Below are 24,484 nucleotides of genomic sequence, written 5' to 3' on the forward strand. Positions count from 1 at the left end.
GGAACAAATAAGATTCCCGGTATCACCAGCAGTAGTGTTCTCCTCTGTGTCCAAAGTGAAAGATATATATATATATATATATATATATATATATATATATATATATATATATATATATATATATTTTACAGTTTCTAATATAGCGCAGCTTATTCTGTTGCCGCTTTACAATTGGAAACAACAGTAATAAAACAAACAAGGTAGAAACTAACAGACATAGATGTAGGAGGGCCCTGCTTGTATATAATTGCCTGCATGTTGATGCTTTGCATCTTCCATTCCACTACATAAATAGGTTGTCTAACTCACTCCTCAGGCGCCCACACAGCATGTTTGCAGGTCTCCTCACAGAATCACAAGTGAAATAATTTGCTCCACCTGTGGATCTTTTAACGTGTGTCAATGAGTACTGAATGCACCTGCCTGGTGACCTGGAAAACGTGAACTGTGTGGGGTCCTGAGGACCAAGTTTGAGAACCCTCATTACATCTTCCATGCACTTTGTTTGATTGAGATCTATTGATCAGGTGTGATATAACAGTTGACTATCGCCCATAGAATTCCCCCCCAACATGCTATAATGTCAGTGGTGTTGGGAGGTTGTTTATGGCAGTAGCCAGTAGATGCATTTATTGCTGAGTACAGCACTGACTCCTGTTCAACTAATTGTGGCCAACTTTCTCACTGCCAGGTCAGATACTTGCCCTTTGCCCTTTCCATTTTAAGCTGTAGGATGTCTCCACTGTTCTTTGAGTGAGCTTCAATGTTTCGTCTTTGAGTCTTTTAATTATAAAGCAGCTCTTTCTTTGAGTGGTAGCTTCTCTTGCGCCTATGGTTTCCAGAAGCTTTTACCGGGTTTAGAAAGGGAGTATGACTCTGGAATGTGCAGGAGAAATTATTTTAGCGATATTGAATGGTAATAAAGGGAACACTTTATTTTATTATTTTTCAATGTTTCTAAACCTCTACAGATTGTATACCCTGAGTATGGACGTTTAATGCAGTTTGTAGCCTGGCGTTTAACCACTGGTAATCACAAACAGTTTTTTGCTTAAGGCATTAGCGTTTTACTGTATTCCCTCCACACCCAGGGTAATAAATCCTAGACTGGTTATTTAGGCCTCGGCCTCTACCTAATATGACCTCAACACAAATGACTTTACATGGGTAACATAGTTGGATTTAGAATAGAAGGTACTGTGTACATAAAACATTGCAGCTCACTGGGTAGCAAGAGAAAACAGCAAGAAACATTTTTTCTAAAGCAGCAGTTATGCATATAAAACTGAATGTGTGTTTTGAACTGCATAAAATACATATGGAAAAAAAATTGAGAATAAAAACATTTTCCACTATTTCCAGTACTCTCTCTCCCGCTGCCCTTTTAGACCTTATTGTAGGCTGATAATTCAGTTAGGCAGCTCTATAAACCAATGATTTTTTTAAATAAAATGTTGTTATTTAAAGGGCTGTATTCCAGATCTCTTGGCTAAAGTGAAGGGAGCTCACAGGGCGAAATTCAATTGATCTCTCTTATTATGGTCTGGTTTAGTTGAACATAGTGGGTTGTATTCAATGCTGCCAGCCAGGGGGTTAAACGGTGGTGATCACCAGAAACTATCGATCCATCGCCGTTTAATCCCCGCACCGGTTGCTCACCCTATTCTACGTTCCAGGGGTATCCTCGCTGTCAGAGGAGGGTGAGGATTCCCCCAATTATATATATATATATAATATTAATGTTAAATGCGCCCCCATTGTCAACGCCACCCCCACTATGAACGCCAACCCGAAGCATGGCGAGCACAGCGAGGGGCGGCAGTACGCGTCCTCCGACAGTTTCATACCCCCACTATCCATGTTGGCGTGGAGTTGATTTTAGATGGGCGAGTGGACGCGGATGACTTCACATGTATTCCGCGTCCCCTCGCGGGGCACACTGCACTCCCCACGCTTCGGGCTCATATTCCGCGTCCCCTCGCGGGGCGCAGTGGCTCACTGCGCTCGCCACACTATCTAAAATCTACTCCACGCCGACATGGATAGTGGGGGTATGAAAAAGTCGGACGACGCGTACCGCCGCTGTGCTCGCCACGCTTCGGGTTGATGTTCATAGTGGGGTTGACAATGGGGGGTGGGAGGCATTTAACATTCTGGGGGAATTTAACATTGTATCCACCAATCAGGGTGCTTGTACAATTAAATATTGCATGCCATTTGCTGGCATGCGATGCGATATTTAATTGTACATTTTTCCATCTTGACACGAAAATCGCATACCTTATTTAGTGGTATGTGATGCGATGGGCGATGTGATAATCCACAAGTACCGTGTATATTCTATCTTTCTTGTTAAGCTCTGGATACCAATGAGAGTACTTGCTAAGCAGGGTGGTTTGATCTTAATTTGTCAACCTCTCATCGATAATTTACGGACTTGTTGGGTCCTACCGACGTAGTCACAGCTTTCCTTCTGTTGCTTGTTTTTGAAATTTCTGCTAAGCTGTGAAGTTCTGTTGTAATCGTGAAAAGTACGGCATAAGATATGTGTAGCGCCCGAGAGTTATCTGATTTGAATGCACAGCTACAAAAACTATCTTTGGCTCAAGAGAAGCTTTAGTTGAAAGGGCTGCAGCTGCATTAGAAAAGCTCAAAGTATGTATTGATGAAGGAAGTTCCCTAGATTTTGTCAGAATGAGGTCAAGGAGAATGTGCTGCACTAAAAATCTGCGCTCATGCATTTTTTAATAGTATTCTAGCTCAACAGCCCTGTCTTTAAACATCAAGATCTGAATTTTCACAAACTTAAACAAAAACTTTGCACACAAGGAGCTGACGTCACCTGGGTAAATGCAGCGAACTTGGAAGATGCTGGTATAGGTAAGACAGTCTTGCAACATGCACATACCCTGTACTGCAGGAGTTGGTATGGAATCCTGGCGGTCAAAATCCCGACCGCTGAAATCCCGACAAGGGGGAGACGTGGCTCCCCCCCCCCCCATGCAGCGGGCCCAGTGCCTCGCTACGCTTGGCACACTAATTTTTTCGCCCTCTATGGGTGTCGTGGACACCCACAGGCACAAAATGCTGAGATTTCGGTGGTCAGGATTTTGACCGGCGGGATTCCGGCTGCCGGAAAAGTGACTGCATCCCGTACTGCATACCTAGTTATATACCCATACTCTATACTTGGGACAGACTTTTTCAGACTCCTCACTACAACAGTCTGCTTGATGATTAGATGCAGCCGCCTTTCCCAGGGCGTAACTGTTTACATACGTGAGCCACAGAAGGAGGTGCCGTGTTCAAACGCTTTATTAAATGGAATCAGCCACAAGAAATGTTTGGATAATATTTTTATCTTTCAAAATAAATAATGACTCCATTTATAAGTATTTGTGTGTGTGTGATATAATCAGTAGTTTCAGCTTGAATTCTGGTCACCCAGACACTATTTATTTTGTTACCATTTTTTTCATAACACTAAAACTGACCTAACATTTACACCAGTAAATGATTGGCCAGGTAATATAATGTCTGGCGTGCTAATGGTCATATTTTCAAGTGTGTCATGTGATCAGCCTGTTACATTCAATGGACCGATTGAGATGTGGGATGCCCAATCAGTGTTGCCCAACCTTGGTCCTCAAGGCACACTAAAGCAGAGCATACACACGGTGCCATTTCATTTGGTAGAACCAACAAACTATTTTTCTGCCACTGGAAGTGCACAGCATTTGTGTCACACGTTGCACAGATTGTGACTCTGTATATGACCACCCACAAGGAGATAAAGTAATCAGAATACACTGTAGAAATTTGAACAGATTATCGAGATTGTTCAAACAGATAACTGAAAGTTTCATTGACTTTTTACCGAAACACTCATGTCTACACAATAAAACAAGCCAAGCACCTGGTTATTAGAAAACAGATCAGGTTTTAAGGATAGCCATACTTTAGCACATGTGACTTAATTAGTACCTCAATTATTTTGGTTGAACCATCTGTCCTCTAACCTTAAAATCTGGTCTATTTGTGTGCCTTGAGGACTGAGGTTGGAATACACTGCTCTTTGTTGAGCTTTGCCTTTTTGTACCCCAATATGTCTGTTTATCACGTTGGCTGTGCAGCATTTCTAAGGATATATCGGTGAATCTTCCCGTGTGTAGTGGTGGTCTGACGACTGCCTGTACACTTGATGCAGGGGGTTGATAACACAGCTGAGTGGGCCGATTCAAATGTCCACCTAGTTGTAATGTAAGACTCGCGCATCAAGCGGCCAATCGGTAATTGTGTATATTTACCTGAAAGGGATGCTCTGTTAAGCTGGGAACAGATTGGGCTATTTTTCTAAGTATATGCAAGATAACGTTATGGTTATCCATGTTTTTTATGCATATTGTTTAGTGTGTATGCACTATATCGTTAATAATTCACATTGCTGTGGGTCGACCGCATTCCCCCCCACCCTTTACAAGGCTGCAAATGGCTTAGCACAGCTTGCGAAAAAGTAGCTGGATCGGGGATTCGCCTGCAAATCCATTTGCAAGCTGCTCAGATCAAACGATTTTCCTAGTGTGTGCAGTCTGGGCGTAGCCTATGACTTGCTCAGCGGCTGCGATAGTATCACACTGTTCGTGGCTGGAGTTGGCATTGCACACCCTCCTTCCAAACAACTGGGCATGTCTGCGATTTCCCTGACAACTCCCAGAAAATGGCTGGTTAACACCCACAATCGCTGGCCACATGGCAGTCACCTTGTGAAACGGCAGCGTCTTAAAAAAGTAGCAGGCTTTCATTGCAGGAGGGCCTCGCACGAGCTTGGTATGATTCATATTTATACGCAGTCTATCGATAATTGCCCAACATGCGAATTTGCAGCCGTGCGATCAGTTCAGAATCAGGCATTTAGAGTGCTGATCCACTTAGCAGGGAGCAGTCTGACACCCTTTCACACTAAACAGCAAACTACCGGGTTAAAAATTTCAACCCAGTAATTTGCTGAATAAACACAGGTGTTTCTTCTGTGTGAAAGGTTAGCCCGGGTCTTCGAGCCTGGTATATTCCAGGGTCGGAGACCCGGGTTGATCCTTTCACACAGTAAAAGGACCTGTGTTGATTGGCAAATTTCCAGGTAGAACTGCTTCACCTTGTCATTTGGTTTTCAGTGTGAAAGGGGAATGACTCCGCAACCTTGTGCACATTGGTGAAAAACTTGAATAGACTTTTTTCCTTGGAAGGAGTAAAAATTTGCTGAATCTCACATCATTGCATTAATTGGCATTCACGTGATGTCACTGTGAACACACAAAGCCTTGCTTTTGCTGACAAATGTCCTTTTCTTGCTTAATGAAGGACTACATTTCTTGTGAGTGTGTACAAATTTGTCCATCGTGTACAAATGCATAGATTGAGATGACCAGGGATTACCTTTTGCATTTCTACATTTATATAATTGTGCTGATGATAAGTACAGGAAAAACTTGCTATACCTGTTGGTACCGTAGTATGTGTATTTGTACAGCTACTTAACTAACGCAGCTAGTGTCACATTGTGTATTTGCTTTATTTAAGTGACTGCACAGCAAGTTTCTAGAATACATGTGTATTTCTGAATTGATTGCCCTTTTGTATTACACAACCTGCTAGCCAAATCTAGGGGATCAGTATCTATTAAAGAGCCAAGAAATTTGTGTATTTATTGACCTACATGTTAGCGATTCCTTATCGTTTCTTGGTTGTTTTGGCAAACTGCCACCTAGGATTGCTCCAGCCCTTTTTCATTGGGCATATATATACCTGGGAGTTGAGTTTGTAATGCTGCCTACATTTGTTTCACTGGGGTTGTTGCCTTCACTCACCCCCACTTGCTACTCCCATTAGTAGGTGGTCACGTCTCTGACAGTGACATGGGAATTATATACATATATCAGTTTGCTGGGCCAGAGTGAAAGCAAATTATTTGTATACTCTGAAGATTTATTTGTTTTATTGATTATTTGATTCTGTGTATTACAATAGTAACATTTGTTTTCTGTTATGTTCTCTTTGTGCGATCCTCTGGCCTGATTGGTTCTTGTTGAGTTGGGTCACATTTGGTTACAAAGTGCTATAAATTCTCTGTAATTTTTCTTGCTCTGCGGATGGCGCTGTCCTGATTTTTCAAGCTAAATATGATCCAGCGATCGGCTTTTCTTGCAAATCTATAACGGTTTGTTTTGTTCAGTACAATGGGTGAGCCGCAGTCATTTCTGTGTATTGTGTGCTTTATTCGTATTTTGTTTATTTGTAGGAGCTTTTTACGGAACACTAAAGGTTCTGTGTTGAGTTGTCAATAAGTGTGAGTGTCAAACCTAGAGACATTATCATTGTGTATGACTGTGTCTTCCTTTAAATATATTTGATAAAAGGTGTATATTTTTATAATATGAGCTTTAGTACAGGAGCTACAGCAATGTCTGGCCTTCTGTGGAGAAATGCCTCTGGTTGCACTGGGTAATGGCTGCCTTGGGTTTCCTGGCCCACTATTTTGAGTTGCCTTTTGTACAGTGTACTGCTGCACTCTGAAAGACAGAAACCTGTTTCTAGTGTTCACAATAGTGTCTACAAAAGCTCCTTTGCCTGTCACAATCCTAAACCTTAAAGTAGAGTTTTTCTTGGGAAAATATTGTCTTCATTACAGATAGTATTAACATTTATGACCATGTTATAAACTTTATAGTACTCTGTTTAACTTTTATTATAACGTAATTGATTGTTTAAAATAAAAATCCCTAATAAAATAAACGTTTGTGTGCACGTGCGAAATGAGGGGCTATTGCCACCCCCAGAAGTTACCTGCAAATATGTTATTTAAAAGTTTTGAGCAGCAAAGCATGCCGTTTTCTCTGTCTTTGCTTTGCAAATGAATGGCTCTGTGCTTTGAGAAACATGTATGCTGTTCATAATATCTGCATGCATCATCATGTTTGACAATTGGTGTGAACTGAACTTTGGCTAGAGATGAAAGTCCTTGTGTGGAAATAGTTGTAGAACTAAAGGTTAACTTCCAGAATGTGACTATTTTGTGACAAAATTAGTTTTTTTTTTTTTTTATTAGTGATGTTTATTATTTCGTTCCAGTTACTGTAGTCTGAATGCTTGCACCTTCTTTATGTAATATGACCCACCCCACAGAAACTGCGTGATTTTCAGTATTTTTTTCCACCCAAGTTATACAAATGTGTATATTTCACATGCAAACAGCTTAGCTGTAAACTTGCCCCTTGAGTGTCTGGATAACTATTGGCGCACAAGGCATTCTATCAGTTTCGACTAAAAATACCACAAAAAAAGGTCAGGAGACACGTGTTATACTACAGTTTAATAAAATAGCTTAGTCTATAAAAGCAAAAATGTAGTACCTGTAACATGAAACTTCACAATAATCGAGTTTTATTTCCATTCCGATGGTGGGATCTAGTGAGACCTGAGGGGTGTATTTTATTTCTGGACATATTACAGCATTTTACACCCGCAGATGCTAATATTAGAGACATTGAACTCCCAAGGGATAGAAATTGCATTCTATCACAATTATTTTATGGTCCTATTACCAACAGAACTGTTATAACATCTGATTCCTGATGTTTTATGTTTTTTGGGAAGGTCTTTACTGTTACTCCATATATCTTATACCCCTACCAAACCGCACCTCGGACCCAGGTATTTGCCGGTTTAGTTATGCGTTGACCCGGGACGAGGTGCGGTGTGAAATCACCAAAGCATATATATACAACCCATGTCAACCAATCCAGCAATTCGACCTGGGTTATGAGAAGGGTTAATTCCAGGTCCCCCTCTGTATAATGGGTGACCCGAGTTTTGGTAATAAATATTGTCCAGTGAGATGACTTTAATGCATCACCGATAATGCATACATTAAACGTGACATTTTTTAATGGTTTTTGTCTACAAGTGTGCACAATGATTGGTCATGGTTTCCTACAAATGTTATGTGCAGACCAGATCAGATGAGCAGATCCATCAGGATTTTAGACTGGGGGCTGGCTACACAATGTGAAATAAGCAGGCCTATTCAGCCTTTAATGTGCACCTAATTTTTGAGGCGTGTGAAGGCGTGCTTATTGTCATAATAATGGGAATGATTGAAGGCTTCATTAGAGCCGCATGTCCTTATTCTGGGCATCGGCAAACCCACTCCATAGGATATAATACTCTATAGCAGGGATGGGAAACCTTCGGACCTCCAGCTGTTGTTGAACTATACATCCCAACATGCCTTGCAACAGTTGTAGCATGGCCACATAGCAAAACTGTAACAAGGCATGCTGGGATGTGTAATTCCACAACAGCTGGAGGGCCTAAGGTTCCCAATCCCTGCTCTAGATCCTCCGTCACTGGCCAGAGCAGTGGCGCAGCATGATAACGAACTGTGATGTCAATTCAATGGCGTCTAAGCAATAACACTATGTTACCTACTGTAAGCAGTCTAGTTGACCGGCCAGGGATCAAGTGAAGCACACAATCAGGGTATGTTTACTAATGAAGGAAAATGACATTGTATACTTCTCAGCCACTGTGCAGATAAAGTAAAGCGGTGTCTGAATTCTAGGTAGTTTAGGAAATAGTATATTTTAGCTTTAGTTGTCCTTTTTGAAGCATTATTTTGATTCTGAGCTTACTGGCGCTATGCCAGTAAGACCATGCGTGTTGAGAACAAACATCTGTCTATAAAAACTTTTTCTCTGGGAACAATTTGTTCAGGCACCGAAATGCTTGCCGCATAATGGTCGAAGAGCATGTGAACAGGAATCACAATTGCAGCTTCGCCCTTGGAATTCGGAGACCTTGCAGTTACCAGAGAGCAATTTCTCACATACTGTGTACAGCTATTCTAGTATATTACTGATCCATATGGCCTTAGTTATGTAGGAATAGACTGTACATGTTTTTACATTCCTGCAGAGATTTTTTACTCAATCAATGTTGTCCTTTGTTTGGTGTATCCACAGTTTTGGCAAGAGATCTGCAGGAAGCTTCAGGCGTGGCTGTGAATGTATTGTGCTGGAACCCTCCGAAATGATTGTGGTAAGTCTGTGCTGTATGCTTATCATACTGTGCTCACTGTGCTGCTGTTTAGTTGCAGACATGCTGGTTTTTCTTCAGTAAATCTGGGATGTTAGCTCTGTATTACTACACAGAGATGGGTGGAGGCTGCAACCTACTAAGAATGTTGGCATTCCAGAAGGAGTAGTCAGGCCACTTCCTTCCTGAGGGCAAAACCTTCACAATGCACTGCAGTGCATACAGTATCACTCTAAGCAAATGCTAGAAATTCAGAGGCTGAAAAATAAACCTCATTCAGCAGCAAGATATAACCTAGGCTCGATACTGCAAGCGCCATATAATAGCATGCATAAAGTGGGCAACAAAGTATAAATGTGTATTCGTCTAAATTTACTCTAAAAGCTAATCATTTTAGGTTTTGGTTGCTATTTCAGGACGCCAGTGTCTTCATGAAGATATAGGGGGGTATTCAATCTGGGATTCCGACTGTCGTAATGGCCCAACAGTCAGAATCCCAGGCCGCTTTCGTTTCTCTCGACAAACTCAACAATCGGAATTCAATGTTTCAAATGTCAAGTGTTGGAAAGTCCAAGGTTTGGTGAAAATGGCCGCAGATTGTCAAAAAACAGCCGAGAATCCGACAATCCACAGCCGTTTCCATCAAAACAGATCAGACTAGTTTTAAAGTTGGATCTGTTCTGTCAGAAACTGCCTCCAATGCTGTCCGAAATAGCGGCTGCTTTGAATACGCTATTCTTGTTGGCATTTGTATAGCTTTGTAATACAGGTTGAGGTAGCCAAACAGCGGTGACCACAGGTTTCTTTCTGTAGATAAGGACAGATTCAGTAGCCTCTGGAAGGAGAAAAGTGTGTTCTAACTGTTCTGACTGCTTGGTGTTATGGAAACACTGAGGTATAAGGAAAGCGTCTACACCAAGTTCCTAGTTTAGTTGCACGGTGGGTGTAGACAATGTCAGTCTATAATAGCCTCCTATGTACCTGAATTAGCTGTTCCAAATGGCCTAGTGAAATACTCTGAAACGGCTATCATCTACCTTTGCAGCTAAGCTTTGAAGATCCTCCCTGCTAACTGTATAAACTATTTTGAAAAAGGTCACTCTTTTTTTTTCCAAAGGTGGACTATATGGATGAGAATGAAGAGTATTTCCAGCGTCAAGCGTCTCATCGGCAGTCTCGCCGGAGATTCAGAAAGATCAACCAGAAAGGAGAACGACAAACCATTATTGATACTGTGGATTCTTACCCAGTTGGAAAACCTCCGCTGCCGAGAGGCTATCACACAGTAAGTGACTGAATAAAAATGTTACTTGACCAATTCTGTTGCTTGATCTAAAACATGCAAAAAACTGTAGCTTTGGTGCAAATGACCTTTTAAATGTTCAGCGTGCATTTAATTTACAATACTTTATATGGAACTTTACTAAATGGAGGACAGACCATTTATCCCATTCTTCTATAATGGCTCTTGAGCACAAATAATCATTTTTCTAAGAGGTGTTGCTATTCTGCAATTGTACTGGCCGAGCTGCACCTGTACCTGGAGAGCGCATCTCCTGAATGTGTGCTACCTCTGGCTACACCTGTGCGCTTCCTCCTCTTTCACAACCTTTCCATTTGCTGTGCAGTTAATTTCAGAGATACTCTGTGATCATAGCTCCTGTACCACTCAATTTTCTGCTGTAGCATAACATTCAGCAACCAGCTAGTTAGTAGGAGAGAGTCCTCCGGTGGAATGTTCCCTGCAATGTTAACTTGCTGTTTATGTACACAGGCATGTGATGTTTAGATGCTTCTTCATTGCTTTGTCTTTTAAGGGCACACATTGGTGTATATAGGTGTGTAACTGCATTGTAACTACAATAAAAATGATGTTGCAATTCGTATAATATTGTTAGTAGTCAAAACATGATCTTTGTTCAAATAAATGCAAATACTTGTACATAGATCTATAGATAGAAATGTCAAAGACACTTTAGGCATTTATGTGTAATATATATGTGTATGTATTTACATTTGGTGTATCAGGTGAATGAGTTTCACTTTCAGTACTTTGTGGAGCTGGTTTCTGTGCTTTTGTTGTCAGACTGCGTATAGTAGGAAGTCGAAACTGAAATCAGAAATATCAGACCAGGCTAGATTTATTGATATGATCTTTTCCAAACTATCTATAGCACCATAGATTCTTGTATATATTACAACATGTCCATTGACTAATTTTAATTTCCTTATTTTGTTTTCATTTTTTTTTTATTTTATTGTGTTGTCCTTCTGTGGTATGAGGAGCTTTCTATATTCATGACAGCAGCCATTGTTAATCCCAGCTGCTGCTCGTTTTCATTGTATTATATAGAAGTATCGGGAAGAAAGGGCCAGTTTGGGTCACACAGGGTAGTGGATGCATTGTATACTATTCAAGACATATCTCTTTTGTTGTTGCCTCCCCCACCTCCCTCTCACCCCATCATCATTGATTTCTTCTCCATTTGTAGTTTCTTCCACACCATCACACTGTCTAACATGTGAAGGTTCCAAAGGTACGGTTGCCATATTTCTCCAGTCACTAAGTAGAACATCCTAGTCCTGTTTTCTGATTTCTCCTTCTCTTTTTTGGATGGACGAGAAGCAAAATCAACTTTCACAGTTCAGTTTTTTCTTAAGATTAAGTACATCACTGTTGAATTGCTAGGGGTTCTTAAATTGTCCCAGGTCCCTTTTTTACAAGTGCAACAGGTATTCAAAATCGTAAAGAGCACTTTCACACTTGATTTGCATGTGTGTTTCCATGGGAACGACAGGTCATAGAAGCAAATGGTCTCTTATTCAAATACCAATTTTGTATCAAACTTTCATTGGTTAACTGTTCTCTGTAGTGGTACTGTATCAAATATACAGACTACATTGCTTTTTGTCTGCCAGCAGTGGCAGGTAATCTGAAATTGTTATTGCTGCAGACACCGGCATAGGATGCCAGTGTGGGACATACAGTGTGTACATGAGACCTCCTAATGGATAATGCTGTGTGCTCAGCCATTTATATTCACCCTATATTTAAAAGGAAGAATAGCTTCACAGTATATAGTATATTTCCTCAAATAACGCCAAACATCTTTGCCTTTTAAATATGGATAAGGGTATCCAGACGGCTGACACACAATGTTTAGGTCAACACCAAGAGGTCGGCATGGCAATAGCCGACACATAAAAAGCTTGACATGAGTTTTCATAATTTTTACTATTTTTTTTTTTTTTTTTTTTTTACTTTGCAAGTGTACGCGGCGGTACACTACTTGAGGGTCCACGTGCTCCCTTGTCGATATTGGCATATATTGACCTTTTCCTTATGTCAACCTTCTGCATGTTGACATTTTGTCATGTTTGACCTTGTACATATGGACCATCTGGTGTTAACCTAGACATTGTCTGTGGGCTGATCCACACCCCTGGATTATAATCTGATGGACTAATCTGAAATTGGAAGAAATGGCATGACTGCTGGTAACCCGTATCATATATGTTACTTTTGCATGACTCTCTAGGTACCTACATGTGAGTGAATTGGGGGAGATACCTGGTTTTTTTATTTCTCCCTTTTTTACATAATCTTCATACTGATGTTATGTTTAACAGCATGTTTTAGTAACCTCATCTTTTCCTTTCCTTTCCCTATGGCATTCATTTCATTTTGGCTCACAGGAATGCACTAAACCTCAGGTACTGTAACTGTTACATGTCTGTCATGAAACAAACTGCTTTTCTGTCCCATCTCCTCTAACCGTGTTATGTCATTGTCTGTGTGCGTCATGCTCGGTTTACTTTGATGAGGGTGCAGAACTGTGAGGTTTAAAACAAGTGATGCACAAATTTCAACATATTGACACAGATGTGACTGCCATGTGGCTCAGTCACCCATCCAGAGGGATGAATAAAAAATTACAAGTGGTGACAGACGTTGCGTTGTTTCATGAGCTGGGGTGACACTATGGTGGTCTGATGCTGTTCAATGGATCTAACTCTGGAGAATATGCTCCATCCCTTATCCATCCAATCCATACTTATTTACTACTACATCTTGGGCAAACTCTGATGCTTTTCTGGTTAAGCCAAGTCCCTGGAGTACCCTGAAGAAACTCATGCTAATACAGGGAGCACATAAAACTCAGCACAGATCATTCCGTAATCGTTCTTAAGATCCCAGAGCTGTAACACAGTAATGCTCACCACTGCTACACTTTGTTTCATTTCTGCTTATTTGTAAGTTGTGTCCATCCTGCTGTGTGCATATTTGTCTTGATTCAGATGTGGTTGGATTTAGTACTGCTGTTGCTTGCTATATGCTTACAGATATGTAGTGTTCATTCTAGCACCCGTCAACTTTGAAAACCCATGCAGTTCCTCTTCCCTGCCTGGGCTGTCGCTGTCTGCTGTGGTGTTTCTAACACAGGTCTGGTTTGCATATATAAGTGCTGATATACAGACACACTGTGCTAGAAGCAACACAGCAGACAGCGACACCCCAGGCAGGGAAGAGGAACTGCATGGGTTTTCAAAGTTGGCGGGTGCTAGAATGAACACTAGATATGTTATTGCGATAGTAGACTCTGGTGTAAGTAGACACCTTCTGATGTTTTAATGTATGTAAATGGCTGCGGATTTATTTCAGTCAGCTGTGGTTTCCATGCTCTGTGTTCGTGGGGTAACATTATGCACATATTGCTGGATAGTTACATGAAGCGTGCTTCTGGTTATTTGGGAATTGTCTGGAAAGTGGTGGATTTCGTATGTTACAGTATGCAATTTACGCAAAGTACTTGTAGGACTGGGGAAGTCATCCTGAACCCCCGAAATAAAAGTGCTAAAAGAACAGGACTGTGTAGAAGGCTCATAGTGGCCATAAGTAAAGTAATGGACGCAGTGAAATGGTGACGATGGTGTTTTTTTTTTTTTTTTTACAACTTGTATAAATTAAAATGATAATGCTAGCAAGTTTATTTCAGCAGATAAGTATAGATAGAATAATGGTTTACAGTTTCTAGAAAGTTGCAAAAAATATACTTGCAACTCCAAACTGGAAGTTGAAACCCCTTACCCATTAATATAACACCCAACATACATGGGTGTATGGGCTAGTTCTAGTTTGAGATTCAGCCAAATTCAATTGATATTTTGTGTCTGATCTAAAGGCACAGGAGATTGTGCGGCCATTTTCAATTCATGTTTTTTTTCATGCTCATTAAGGTTGAGTTTAGCCGTGCGTTGCGGCTTAACCCTACCAAACTAATGGGCATGCAGCGAAAAGTCCCATTTCAGTGCCCAAAAGGGTTACTTTTTGCGCATTTCAGCTCTCCACACCTTCATGTATTTTTTCAGGTAAGAACTTAGAAATGTAGCTTATTCTTATGCCCAAAGCTCTCCTCCTTACCACAACTCCCAGAGGGAAGCGCAGCATTTTGCCTGATTATCCAGCAGGACTTTATGGCTAATTGTAGTCATTGCTCGTGGAGTCCGTATCCATAACAATGCTAATGAGTTTTTGTTCCAAGTGAGTCTGTATCCAGTTATGTTTTCACTTGCATTGTAGTGATTTTCTAAATTCTGCTTGTTATATTTGAGAGTTTTGTCACATTAAAGAACATTTCAAATAATTTGAACTATGTAATTGAAAGAGCGTTTCATACAGCAGTAGTTATCCTTAAGCTGGGTACACACCTAAAGATTTATCGTTCTAATACGTCCAAGCTTTCTGGTGGATCAACAATTTGCTCCCAAATACTAGGAAATAGACCATTGTCATTCTGACAAATTGGTTAAACCCTTTAACAAATATGTTGGAACAATCTTTTTTGTCTGCGTTTGTGTGCAAATTTGTGTTCCCAGCTTTACTCTGCGTTACTGGTTGCTAGGCTCAGGCATGTGCATGCTCAGCCAACCAGTGGCTCACTACTACGAAAAGTTGCACGCCTCTTATTAAAAATCATTCCAGAGTGTTAGTTTCATATTCCTTCTTTCCGTTCTGTGGATATTGGTTTTCACAGCCCAAGACCATTTGAAGCTGCACTCCCAGCCCAGGGATTGCTGTGTGCGGCCATCGTTCCTAATTCACATGGGCAAGGATGAAATCTTGGGAGGCTCACCACCATTTTAAAGTGGCAAATTTTAAATGTATTTCTTAATGCAGCTTTAAAATGAGTGTGCTAGATGCCATTTGTGCCAAGTTCCTTATTCAGAAAAAAATGAATAGAGGTGGAAGCAGCAGAAAAAGGGGGATATCCCACTATATGTGCAATATTTGGCTGCAAAATATTGGAGGAAATAAAGTGCAGCGCTGTTGGGTATGACATGCTTGATGCAGTTTTAATGCATTTTTGTTAAGCATATTATAGAACTGGTTTCATTAAATGATATTGGTTGAGCAGGGTAACTTCACTAGTGCAGCTTATTCTCTGATAGTTTGCTTCTATCTTCAAACAAAATTTTAGAGGCTCCTGTATTTTTTGGTGATACTTAGATCAGCTTACATTTTCATAACTAATGCCCCGTACACATGGTTTGATTTGGTCTATTTTTCTATTCGATATTGCTAGTATAAGCAAAATCTAATCAAAATCTAACGCTTTTGATTCGATCCCGATACTCAGCCCGCAACATTAAAATCAGTTAGAAAAATAGACTGTGCAGGCAAGGCTGTATAGTCCAAATCAAATGCGTTTAGCTTGCCATGCGGTTCAATCTCAATCAAATCAGGATTGAATAGCAAGGCAGTCACACCATGTGTAAACCCCTGAAGTTGTCTGCATTTGGCTGTAAAGGGATACATTTCCTCATTGATACGTGCACTAGGAGTGGCCCCTCATTTTCTCTGAAAATAGTTATTTTGAATTTCAGTCTGAAGACTATCAAGTGGAGAATCTTCCAATTAGAGATTTTGAAATCTACTAGGTTCTAAAAGGATCCCACTCACACACAAAATATAAATCCTTATTGTAAGAATAAAATTACAAAAAAAAAAATAAAGAACCTGAAAGAAAACCATAAACCACTTGAAAGATTGTGCCCTGTATGAGATACTTTGTTGCTTTTGTTGGACATTTGAAAAACTGTTGATGTTGGCATGGGGTGGTGCCTGCAAGTGGGGTACTTGCTATGACTGGAGAAGTCTGTAACCAATTACAAGAAGCCACAGTCATGTAATTTATTACAGTGGTATAAAAAAGAATCAACTGTAAATTTTTATAGGCCTCTGACTCCAGGTCCTGAATCATTCTGCCACTGTCTAATTCTTTCCTTTTTTAGTGTTTTTGACAAGGCTTAAGAAATGTTAGTGCTTATTATAACTAGAACCCTTGCATTGAGTACACCCATGGGAATGATAACATGGAAGCAGTCCTTTTTAACTGGCCTGTCAGAACGATCAGTCTGTAAGCTTAATAAGATACTAAGTTCATACAATTTTGCTCAACATAGCAATATTATGCACAAGGGGCCAGTAGTCGCTTCCCATACTGTGACAGAACGTTACGTACCTCACGTTCTGTTTTTTATTCAGAAGCTATTATTTCATATGATCACTCATTCAGGCTGACCGACAGGAAGTATTATTGTCACCAAAATAGACTAAGTTGTCATTGCACCTTTTGTATAAAGTATCTGCAGTTCTAATATGTTCTAGACCCTTTCACGTATATTGTTATGTCTGTTACTGGTAGATTATTTCTAAGGCATTTTAGGGTTCATGCTCGTGTTGTGAGCTGTTGTTATGGGGGCCAGATGGTGGGGTAGGCTGCAATAAGGCTCATTGTAAGCCAATGCACAGTTACTTTTATTTGTATCACTCTACTAATGGTCCATACACACTGGGCGATCTTGAGATGAAAGCTACTCACTTTTAACGTTTGAGCTGCTTATTGCTCAAAAGCCACCTAGTGTGTATGGCTGTGAGCTCTGGTGCACTCTCCCGCATCATTTCCCGCCAGCCGCTTCTTATCTGCTGGTATTACTATTACTTATTACTATTACGGCGGCATGGACGGCTTTCCATAGCATCCTGCCATGGAAAGCCGTGCACTCTGGCGAAAATCACTCGAAAAGTATGCGTCCTCCAACCTTTTCATACCCCCACTATCCACGTTGGCGTGGAGTTGAATTTAGATATTGTGGCGAGCGCAGCGAGCCACCAAGCCCGAAGCTTTACATTACTTGCCAAGCTTCCGGCTCATATTCCACGTCCCCATGCGGGGCTTGCTGCCCTCGCCACGCTTCAGGCTCGGTGACTCGCTGCGCTCGCCACACTATCTAAAATAAACTCCATACCAATGTGGATAATGGGGGTATGAAATGGTCGGACACGTACCGCCGCCCCTCGTGGGCTCGCTGCTCTCGCCACGCTTCAGGTTGGTGTTGATAGTGGGGGTGGCATTGACAATGGGGGTGCATTTAACATTGTAAGCACCCATCAGGGTGCTTGTACAATTAAAAATTGCATGCCAGCAAATGGCATGCGATGCGATTTTTTTATTGTACAAGCACTCCTGTTAATTTATCGGGAAGATCGCATCGCACACCACTAAATACGGTATGCGATGGGCGCCGTGCTAGGAAACAAGTACCTTATTTGCAAATGGTTCTCTTTAAATGCCGGCATTGGCATCTGATTTTGCACCCTTTCAAGAGCCCGAATTCGCTTATATTGTGTGCATGATCCGGCCGACGTAAAGTGTTTCCATCGCAAGTAATAGAGTAAACCCCCTTTAGTGTCTGATGCCAGCTGCCAATGGGGAGTCGCTATGATTCCTATGAATTCACTGGTGCAAATCATCAGGGCCATGAACGCACTTATTGGCGGCCGGAAAATTTACACAATACAGCAGCGAGTAATTTAGAGCAAATTTGGGCTAAAAACCAGCCCGGAAGGGTGCGAAGTTGGGTGCCGTTGTTGGTGTTTCAACTTTACATCAATGGCACCTCGTACCCTTTGCAAATAATAGTAGCGACCCCATGGTCTTTTAAGTCCCTTTTCTTCTAATCCAAAATGGTACATCCTCTGCCCTGCCCACTAATTGCTGAAGACCTACTTATTCCCAGTACTGTAGCTGCCAACACATAGCTGCCTCATACTGTAAAATGGCCACTTTGTGTATGAAATATCAGTCCAGCACCCAATTTGGTGATCACATGTTAATTGTGACAGTTTTTTATTCAGTTTTTTCTATTATTTTATTTACTTTGGGCCTATAAGCGCTGCATTGTCAAAATCCTGGATTTCTTTTTAGGAAGCACATTATGGTGAAAGAATTCAACATCACTGTTATTGGCAAAGTTATCCGTATTTACACTTTATTATATAATTATTAAATGGTTCCCCATTCTATGCAACAGTTTACCCTAAATAACTGTAATGTTGCAGTACCTTATGCTTTTACACTGGTTGGAACCTGCATCATTACTGTACTGGAGGTCAGAGAAGGGTTGTTAACTTCCAGTTGTATTACTGTGGAGAGAGTTTGTGAGTAAAAGTAATAAGTTAATGTGTCCGCTGAGTTCTGCTACCACTGAGCCACCGCAGAGACTCTTATCAGAGAGGCTGGGATTAGGAGCGTTCTTTTTATTTGACAAATCACTCAGCTCTGCAGTGAATTAATAGCTGTGTGATGCCTGGCTGGGTGCGGCACGTTAGACGGCAGAGGTTGCCATGCGAACACTGTACTGCAGGCTCCACACTGAAATATCCAAGGAAAATTAACCTAGTTTGATGTAGGAAGTACCATAAAACACTACGAAAGAATTAATTCTATCGCAGCTACCATCATGTGAATAAAGAGGCCTATGAGGAATTAGATAGTCACTCATCTATGGCAAAGTTAAATTTAGCTATCACTTAAAAGAAATGTTTGTTGTGCTGTAAGCAGACAATAATCAATTGCCCATAGACAAATGAACTAGGGTTTTAGTGGAATTCATTTTCTATATGGCAATTACAGTAGGACTTGAAATGGCATAAAGCAAACCGCTAATGTAAATGAAGACCATTCCTTAACTAGTGTTACTTCTACATAGCACTTAAGTTCTTTTTTTTTATGGATTGTTATAATGTGTTCAATCTTTTTGGTGAATTGGAAAATATTGGTGGTTTTTGAAACATCAAAATTACATTTCCAGCAGGTACTGCACAAGACACACACACGTGGTTCTGTGGTTCTGCGAGTTTATTGCTGCTCCACCTGTTTTCCGCCCTACCAGGGCCGTTTCTAGACAATTTAGCTCCCAGGGCGAAGAAATAAAAATGCGCCCCCCCCCCCCCCCCCCCCCAATACATAACATGGTAACATAGAAATTGCGCGCGCCTTAGGCGCGCGCCGAAATAGGGGGTGTGGCATAATTTTAAAGGGGGTGTGGTTTAATATAAGGGCGTGGTCTAGCAGGAAAACAATAGGTACTTATGTATTATCTGGGCTACCATGTTAAATGCACCCCATTTTTTCATACCCCTACTATCCAACTACGCATGGAGTTGATTTTATATAGTGTGGCGAGCGCAGCGAGCCCCCGTGCCCGAAGCGTGGCGAGCCCTGCGAGGGGACGCGGTCTCATAAGAAAAACGGGAGCCCAGATATTACATAAGTACCAAACAATTAGCTTACATCACACTTTTGCAACCTGCATGACAAGACATTGGTTACCGCCACTTAAGTTGGCAGGCTGAAGGCCACACAATGACCTAGTACGCCTCACAGATCAAGGCCAAACAATGACAGGCTACTTAAATCATTATACACTATTTATCCGTGATGCCAATTACACATTACGCCGTACACTGTGATGACAATTACATATTACGCCGCACACCGTGATGACAATTAAACATTATGTCGCAGACCATGATGACAATTACACATTACGCTGCACACCGTGATGCCCATTAGACCCCACACTGTGATGGCAATTACACAACTGATGCCGTTTACTAATATGCCCCCACAGTGCCAGATATGCCCCCACAGCGCCACACATATATGCCCCCACAGTGCCACAAATATATGCCCCCACAGCGCCATACATATGCCCCCAGTGCCACACATATGCCCCCACAGTGCAACAAATATATGCCCCCACAGTGCCAGATGTGCCAGATATGCCCCCACAGCGCCGCACATATGCCCCCATAGTGACAGAAATATATGCCCCCACAGTGACAGAAATATATGCCCCCACAGTGCCACAAATATATGCCCCCACAGCGCCATACATATGCCCCCAGTGCCACACATATGCCCCCACAGTGCAACAAATATATGCCCCCACAGTGCCAGATGTGCCAGATATGCCCCCACAGCGCCGCACATATGCCCCCATAACGACAGAAATATATGCCCCCACAGTGACAGAAATATATGCCCCCACAGTGACACAAATATATGCCCCCACAGTGACACACATATGCCCCTAGTGACAGAAATATATGCCCCCACAGTGACATATATATAAATACATATGTTTATATACATACAGATATATATATATATATATATATATATATATATATACACACACACACATATGTGTGTAAACAGCCAGGGCGCCCGGCAATGTTTCCTGTAAGGTGCGCACAGGGTCACCACAGGAGAGGACAATACAGCAGAGGCGCGCGCAGCAGTGCCAGGGATGATACACTTCACAGGGACGGGCTTCTTTCAGGGCCCTGTCCCTGCAGTGCCACGGATGATACATCCCAGTGATTTGATCACATTTTACAATGCGATCCTGGGCGGTAATATTCCGCCCAGATCGCATTGTAAATGCGATCATTGATAAATGTGCCCCATTGCCTGCATGTCTGTCCCCTCTGCTGCAGTGTCAATGTCAGATGCAAGCAGGGAGAGCTTGGGAGAAGGAAGCCCAGCATCTCAGTACTGGTGCCGAGCCTGCCCCCAACAGTGACGGTGGTCGCTCAAATAAATTTTGTGCCCTAAGTGAGCACACTGGAGACTGCCCCGCCATTCCCCGATACAAGCCAGGGACTTCGGCGGCTGGGGGGATCCGAACTGTGGGAGCCAGAGTAGCAGCGGCGGTTCCAAGCCAGCTGATATAGCTGACAGCTGCTCTCAGCTGGGGGAATCAGCGGCGGGCCAGCACGGCAGAGGGGTACCTGGAAGAGCTGACAGTCGCTGACAGTCGCCGAAGTCAGCTCTAGTACACATTACTTTGACACTCTCTCCCACCAAGCCAGCATTACTGTGACATTCTCCCCCTACCCCAGAAAACATTACTGTGACTCTCCCCCAGCAAATATTACTGTGACTATTTCCCCACTCCCCCTAAACATTAATGTAAACCTTAATGTGACCCTCTCCCCTTCCCCCTCTAAACCTTAATGTGACACCCCCCCCCCCCCCCCCAGGCTTAATGTGCCACTATCCCCTTCCTCCCCAAAGCTTAATGTGCCACTATCCCCTTCCTCTCCAAAGTTTAATGTGACACTACCCCGCAAACATTATTGTGACACTCTCCCCCCCACACTTTAATGTGACACCCCCAAACCTTAATGTGACACTCTCCCCTTCTCTCTCCAAACATTAATGTGACATCCCCCCCCCAAATCTTAATGTGACACCCTCCCCCCTCCCTCCCCAAACATTACGGTATACGGTCGTTTTGTAGACCACACTTAGGTCGACAGTCATTAGGTCGACCACGTTGGGTCGACAGAGGGGAAGGTCGACAGGGTTGTAGGTCGACATGGGTCAAGGTCAACAGGTGCTTATGTCGACATGGGACAAGGTTGACATGGGTTAGGTCGACAGGTAGTTAGGTCAACATGGGTTTTTTACTGTTTTTGAGCCGACATGTCCCGACAGGCGGTATTTCATGCCCTACCATCCACTAGGGCATGGTGGGAGAATAAAATAGTGCCCAAAGCATCACGAGCGAAGCGAGCGTTGCGAGGGGCTGTGGTTCACCTCCAGCTGTGTCCATGTCGACTGTGTCGACATTCGGGTAAAAAAACAGTGAAAAACCCATGTCGACCTAACTACTTGTGGACCTTGTACCATGTCGACCTAAACACCTGTCGACCTTGACCCATGTTGACCTACAACCCTGTCGACCTCCCCCCCTGTCGACCCAACATGGTCGACCTAATGACTGTCGACCTAAATGTGGTCAAGAAAATTATCCACACCCAACATTAATGTGACGTTCCCCCCCCCCCCCCTCCAAAGCTTAATGTGACACTCTCCCCCCTCCCTCCCCACAGCTTAATGTGCCCCCCCCCCCCCCTTCCCAGGCTTAATGACACACTCTCCCTCCCACCCAAAGCTTAATGTGACACTCTCCCCTCCCCCCCCCCAGGCTTCATGTGACACTCTCTGCCCTCCCACCCCAAAGCTCCCTCCCCACTCCCCAAAGCTTAATGTGACCCCCCCAAGGCTTAATGACACTCTCCCCCCTCCCACCCCAAAGCTTACTGTGACACTCTCCCTCTCCCCCTCCCTCCCCATAGCTTAATGTGACCCCCTCCCAGGCTTAATGACACACTCTCCCTAGTCCCTATACCTCCCCCCCCCCCCCCCAAAAAAAAAAAAAACGAAGCTTAATGTGACACTCTCCCCCGATTTTTAGAAGCACTTGCCTGACCTCTCTGCTCCTGTGAGTGTCCAAGAGGTGGCTTCTGCTGCTGCTGCTGCTCTTCTCACTAGTTAGTGGGCTGAGGTTGAGCACTGGCAGGGCTCCTCCAGTGCACACAGTGTGTGTGCACCATGTGACTTCCTGTTAGATCAGGAAGCTGGGGCCGATGACATACGCTGCCTAAAATATCTGACAGGGCAGGGCAGCACAGCGCTGAGGAGAGGGAAGAGCAGGTGAGGGGATCGTGCTGCTGGCTGTCATACAGTATGACAGGCGCAGGCTAAGGCAGCCAGCAGCACACCTGACCTTCCGCTGCGCCTCTGCTGTATTGTCCTCTCCTGTGGTGCCCCTGTGCGCACCTTACAGGAAACATTGCCGGGCGCCCTGGCTGTTTAACAGAGGCGGACAAGCAGTGCAGCGCCCCGGGCTGCTGCACGGCTTGTCCGCCTCTAGAAACGGCCCTGCGCCCTACAGTCGGATAGATTGAAAAAGTAGAAAGTAAATTCTACCTAGTCTTATTAAAAAGTGACGATTTCCAACTGTCAGAAATATCGGCACATATTGATTCTGTTTGTAAAGAGGTATTTTCCCCATCCAATTTTACTACAAAAATAAACTCCTTTGCACAGGCATGGCCCACAGGCTTTTGTGAAACTACAAGTCCCATCATGCCTTGCCACAGCTTTACTATTATGGAATGCTAAACAAGGCATCCTGGGATGTGTAGTTTCACAACAGCTGGATGGCCACAGTTTGGCCATGCCTGTGCTGAGGAGTTTATTTTTTGTATAAATACCGCTTTTCAACAGAATCACTTGGGGGACATTTCTGATGGTTGGCACTTTTTGACAAGACTAGGTGGAATTTACATTTGACCCCTTCAATCTATCCGACTGTCGGAAATTTTCCATTGGTCGGAAAATTGGTGGCGCAGTGATAAACTCACAGATCCACGTTTTTATTTTTGTTGATAACAGCTGCAGTTTCAACAATTTAGCAGCAAATGTGGCAATATTTTCGATTGTTGGAAATATCTGCACCCGTTGCATACCTTCCTTTTTAATAGCAAAAAGATCATTCTCAATTTTGATTCATTCTAATGTACGTATGGATTAATAACCCGTTACCAGTAACCCCGTGCATTTTCAACATTTAAAAATGTCAGGATATCGCGGTTAATGACAGATTACCATTGGCTATCAGGGAGAAAGGATGCTAGCATCGGCGCTAATAGGCGTTGCCTAACACACTGTTGTCAAACTCATGGCCCTCCAGCTGTTGTGGAACTACATGTCCCAGCATACCCTGCCACAGTTTAAGCAATCCATTATATAATCTGTGGCAGGGCATGCTGGGATGTGTAGTTCCACAATAGCTGGAGGGCCATGAGTTTCAGTGTTCATTCTAGCACCCACCATATTTGAAAACCCATGCAGTTCCTCTTCCCTGCCTGGGGTGTCGATGCCTGCTGTAGTGCTTCAAGCACAGTGTGGTCTGTGTATCAGCACTGATATGCAAACCAAACCTGTGCTAGAAACACCACAGCAGACAGCGACACCCCAGGCAGATAAGAGGAACTGCATGGGTTTTCAAATATGGCGGGAGCTAGAATAAACACTAAGGCCCTTATTCTGATCGGTGCGGCCCGATCAGAATATGCGGCCGCAACCGTGCAGGCGAATCCCCGCCTTCCATACGGATTGCCACCTGCCGTCCGTACGCGGATATGTGGCGATCCGCATGAAATTGGACGGGGATACGCCTCCTCCGTCTT

The 24,484-nt window shown here is 42.9% G+C and overlaps 1 protein-coding gene across 8 annotated transcripts in view; it reads left to right on the plus strand.

Moving 5' to 3' along the window:
• Positions 1–24,484, plus strand: part of RAPGEF2 (Rap guanine nucleotide exchange factor 2) — a 292,184-nt gene that overhangs the window by 179,114 nt on the left and 88,586 nt on the right. For 6 of the 8 annotated variants that reach the window (XM_083172580.1, XM_083172571.1, XM_083172617.1 and 3 more), the window contains 3 exons: positions 9,018–9,093; positions 10,208–10,375; positions 12,787–12,804. In XM_083172580.1, the coding sequence (XP_083028706.1) occupies positions 9,018–9,093; positions 10,208–10,375; positions 12,787–12,804 (262 nt within the window). The remainder of the gene's footprint in view (positions 1–9,017; positions 9,094–10,207; positions 10,376–12,786; positions 12,805–24,484) is intronic. The other 2 variants (XM_083172599.1, XM_083172627.1) reach the window with 1 other exon arrangement.

The sequence above is a fragment of the Crinia signifera genome, chromosome 1, assembly GCF_055691185.1.
Source record: "Crinia signifera chromosome 1, ASM5569118v1, whole genome shotgun sequence".
NCBI lineage: Eukaryota > Metazoa > Chordata > Amphibia > Anura > Myobatrachidae > Crinia > Crinia signifera.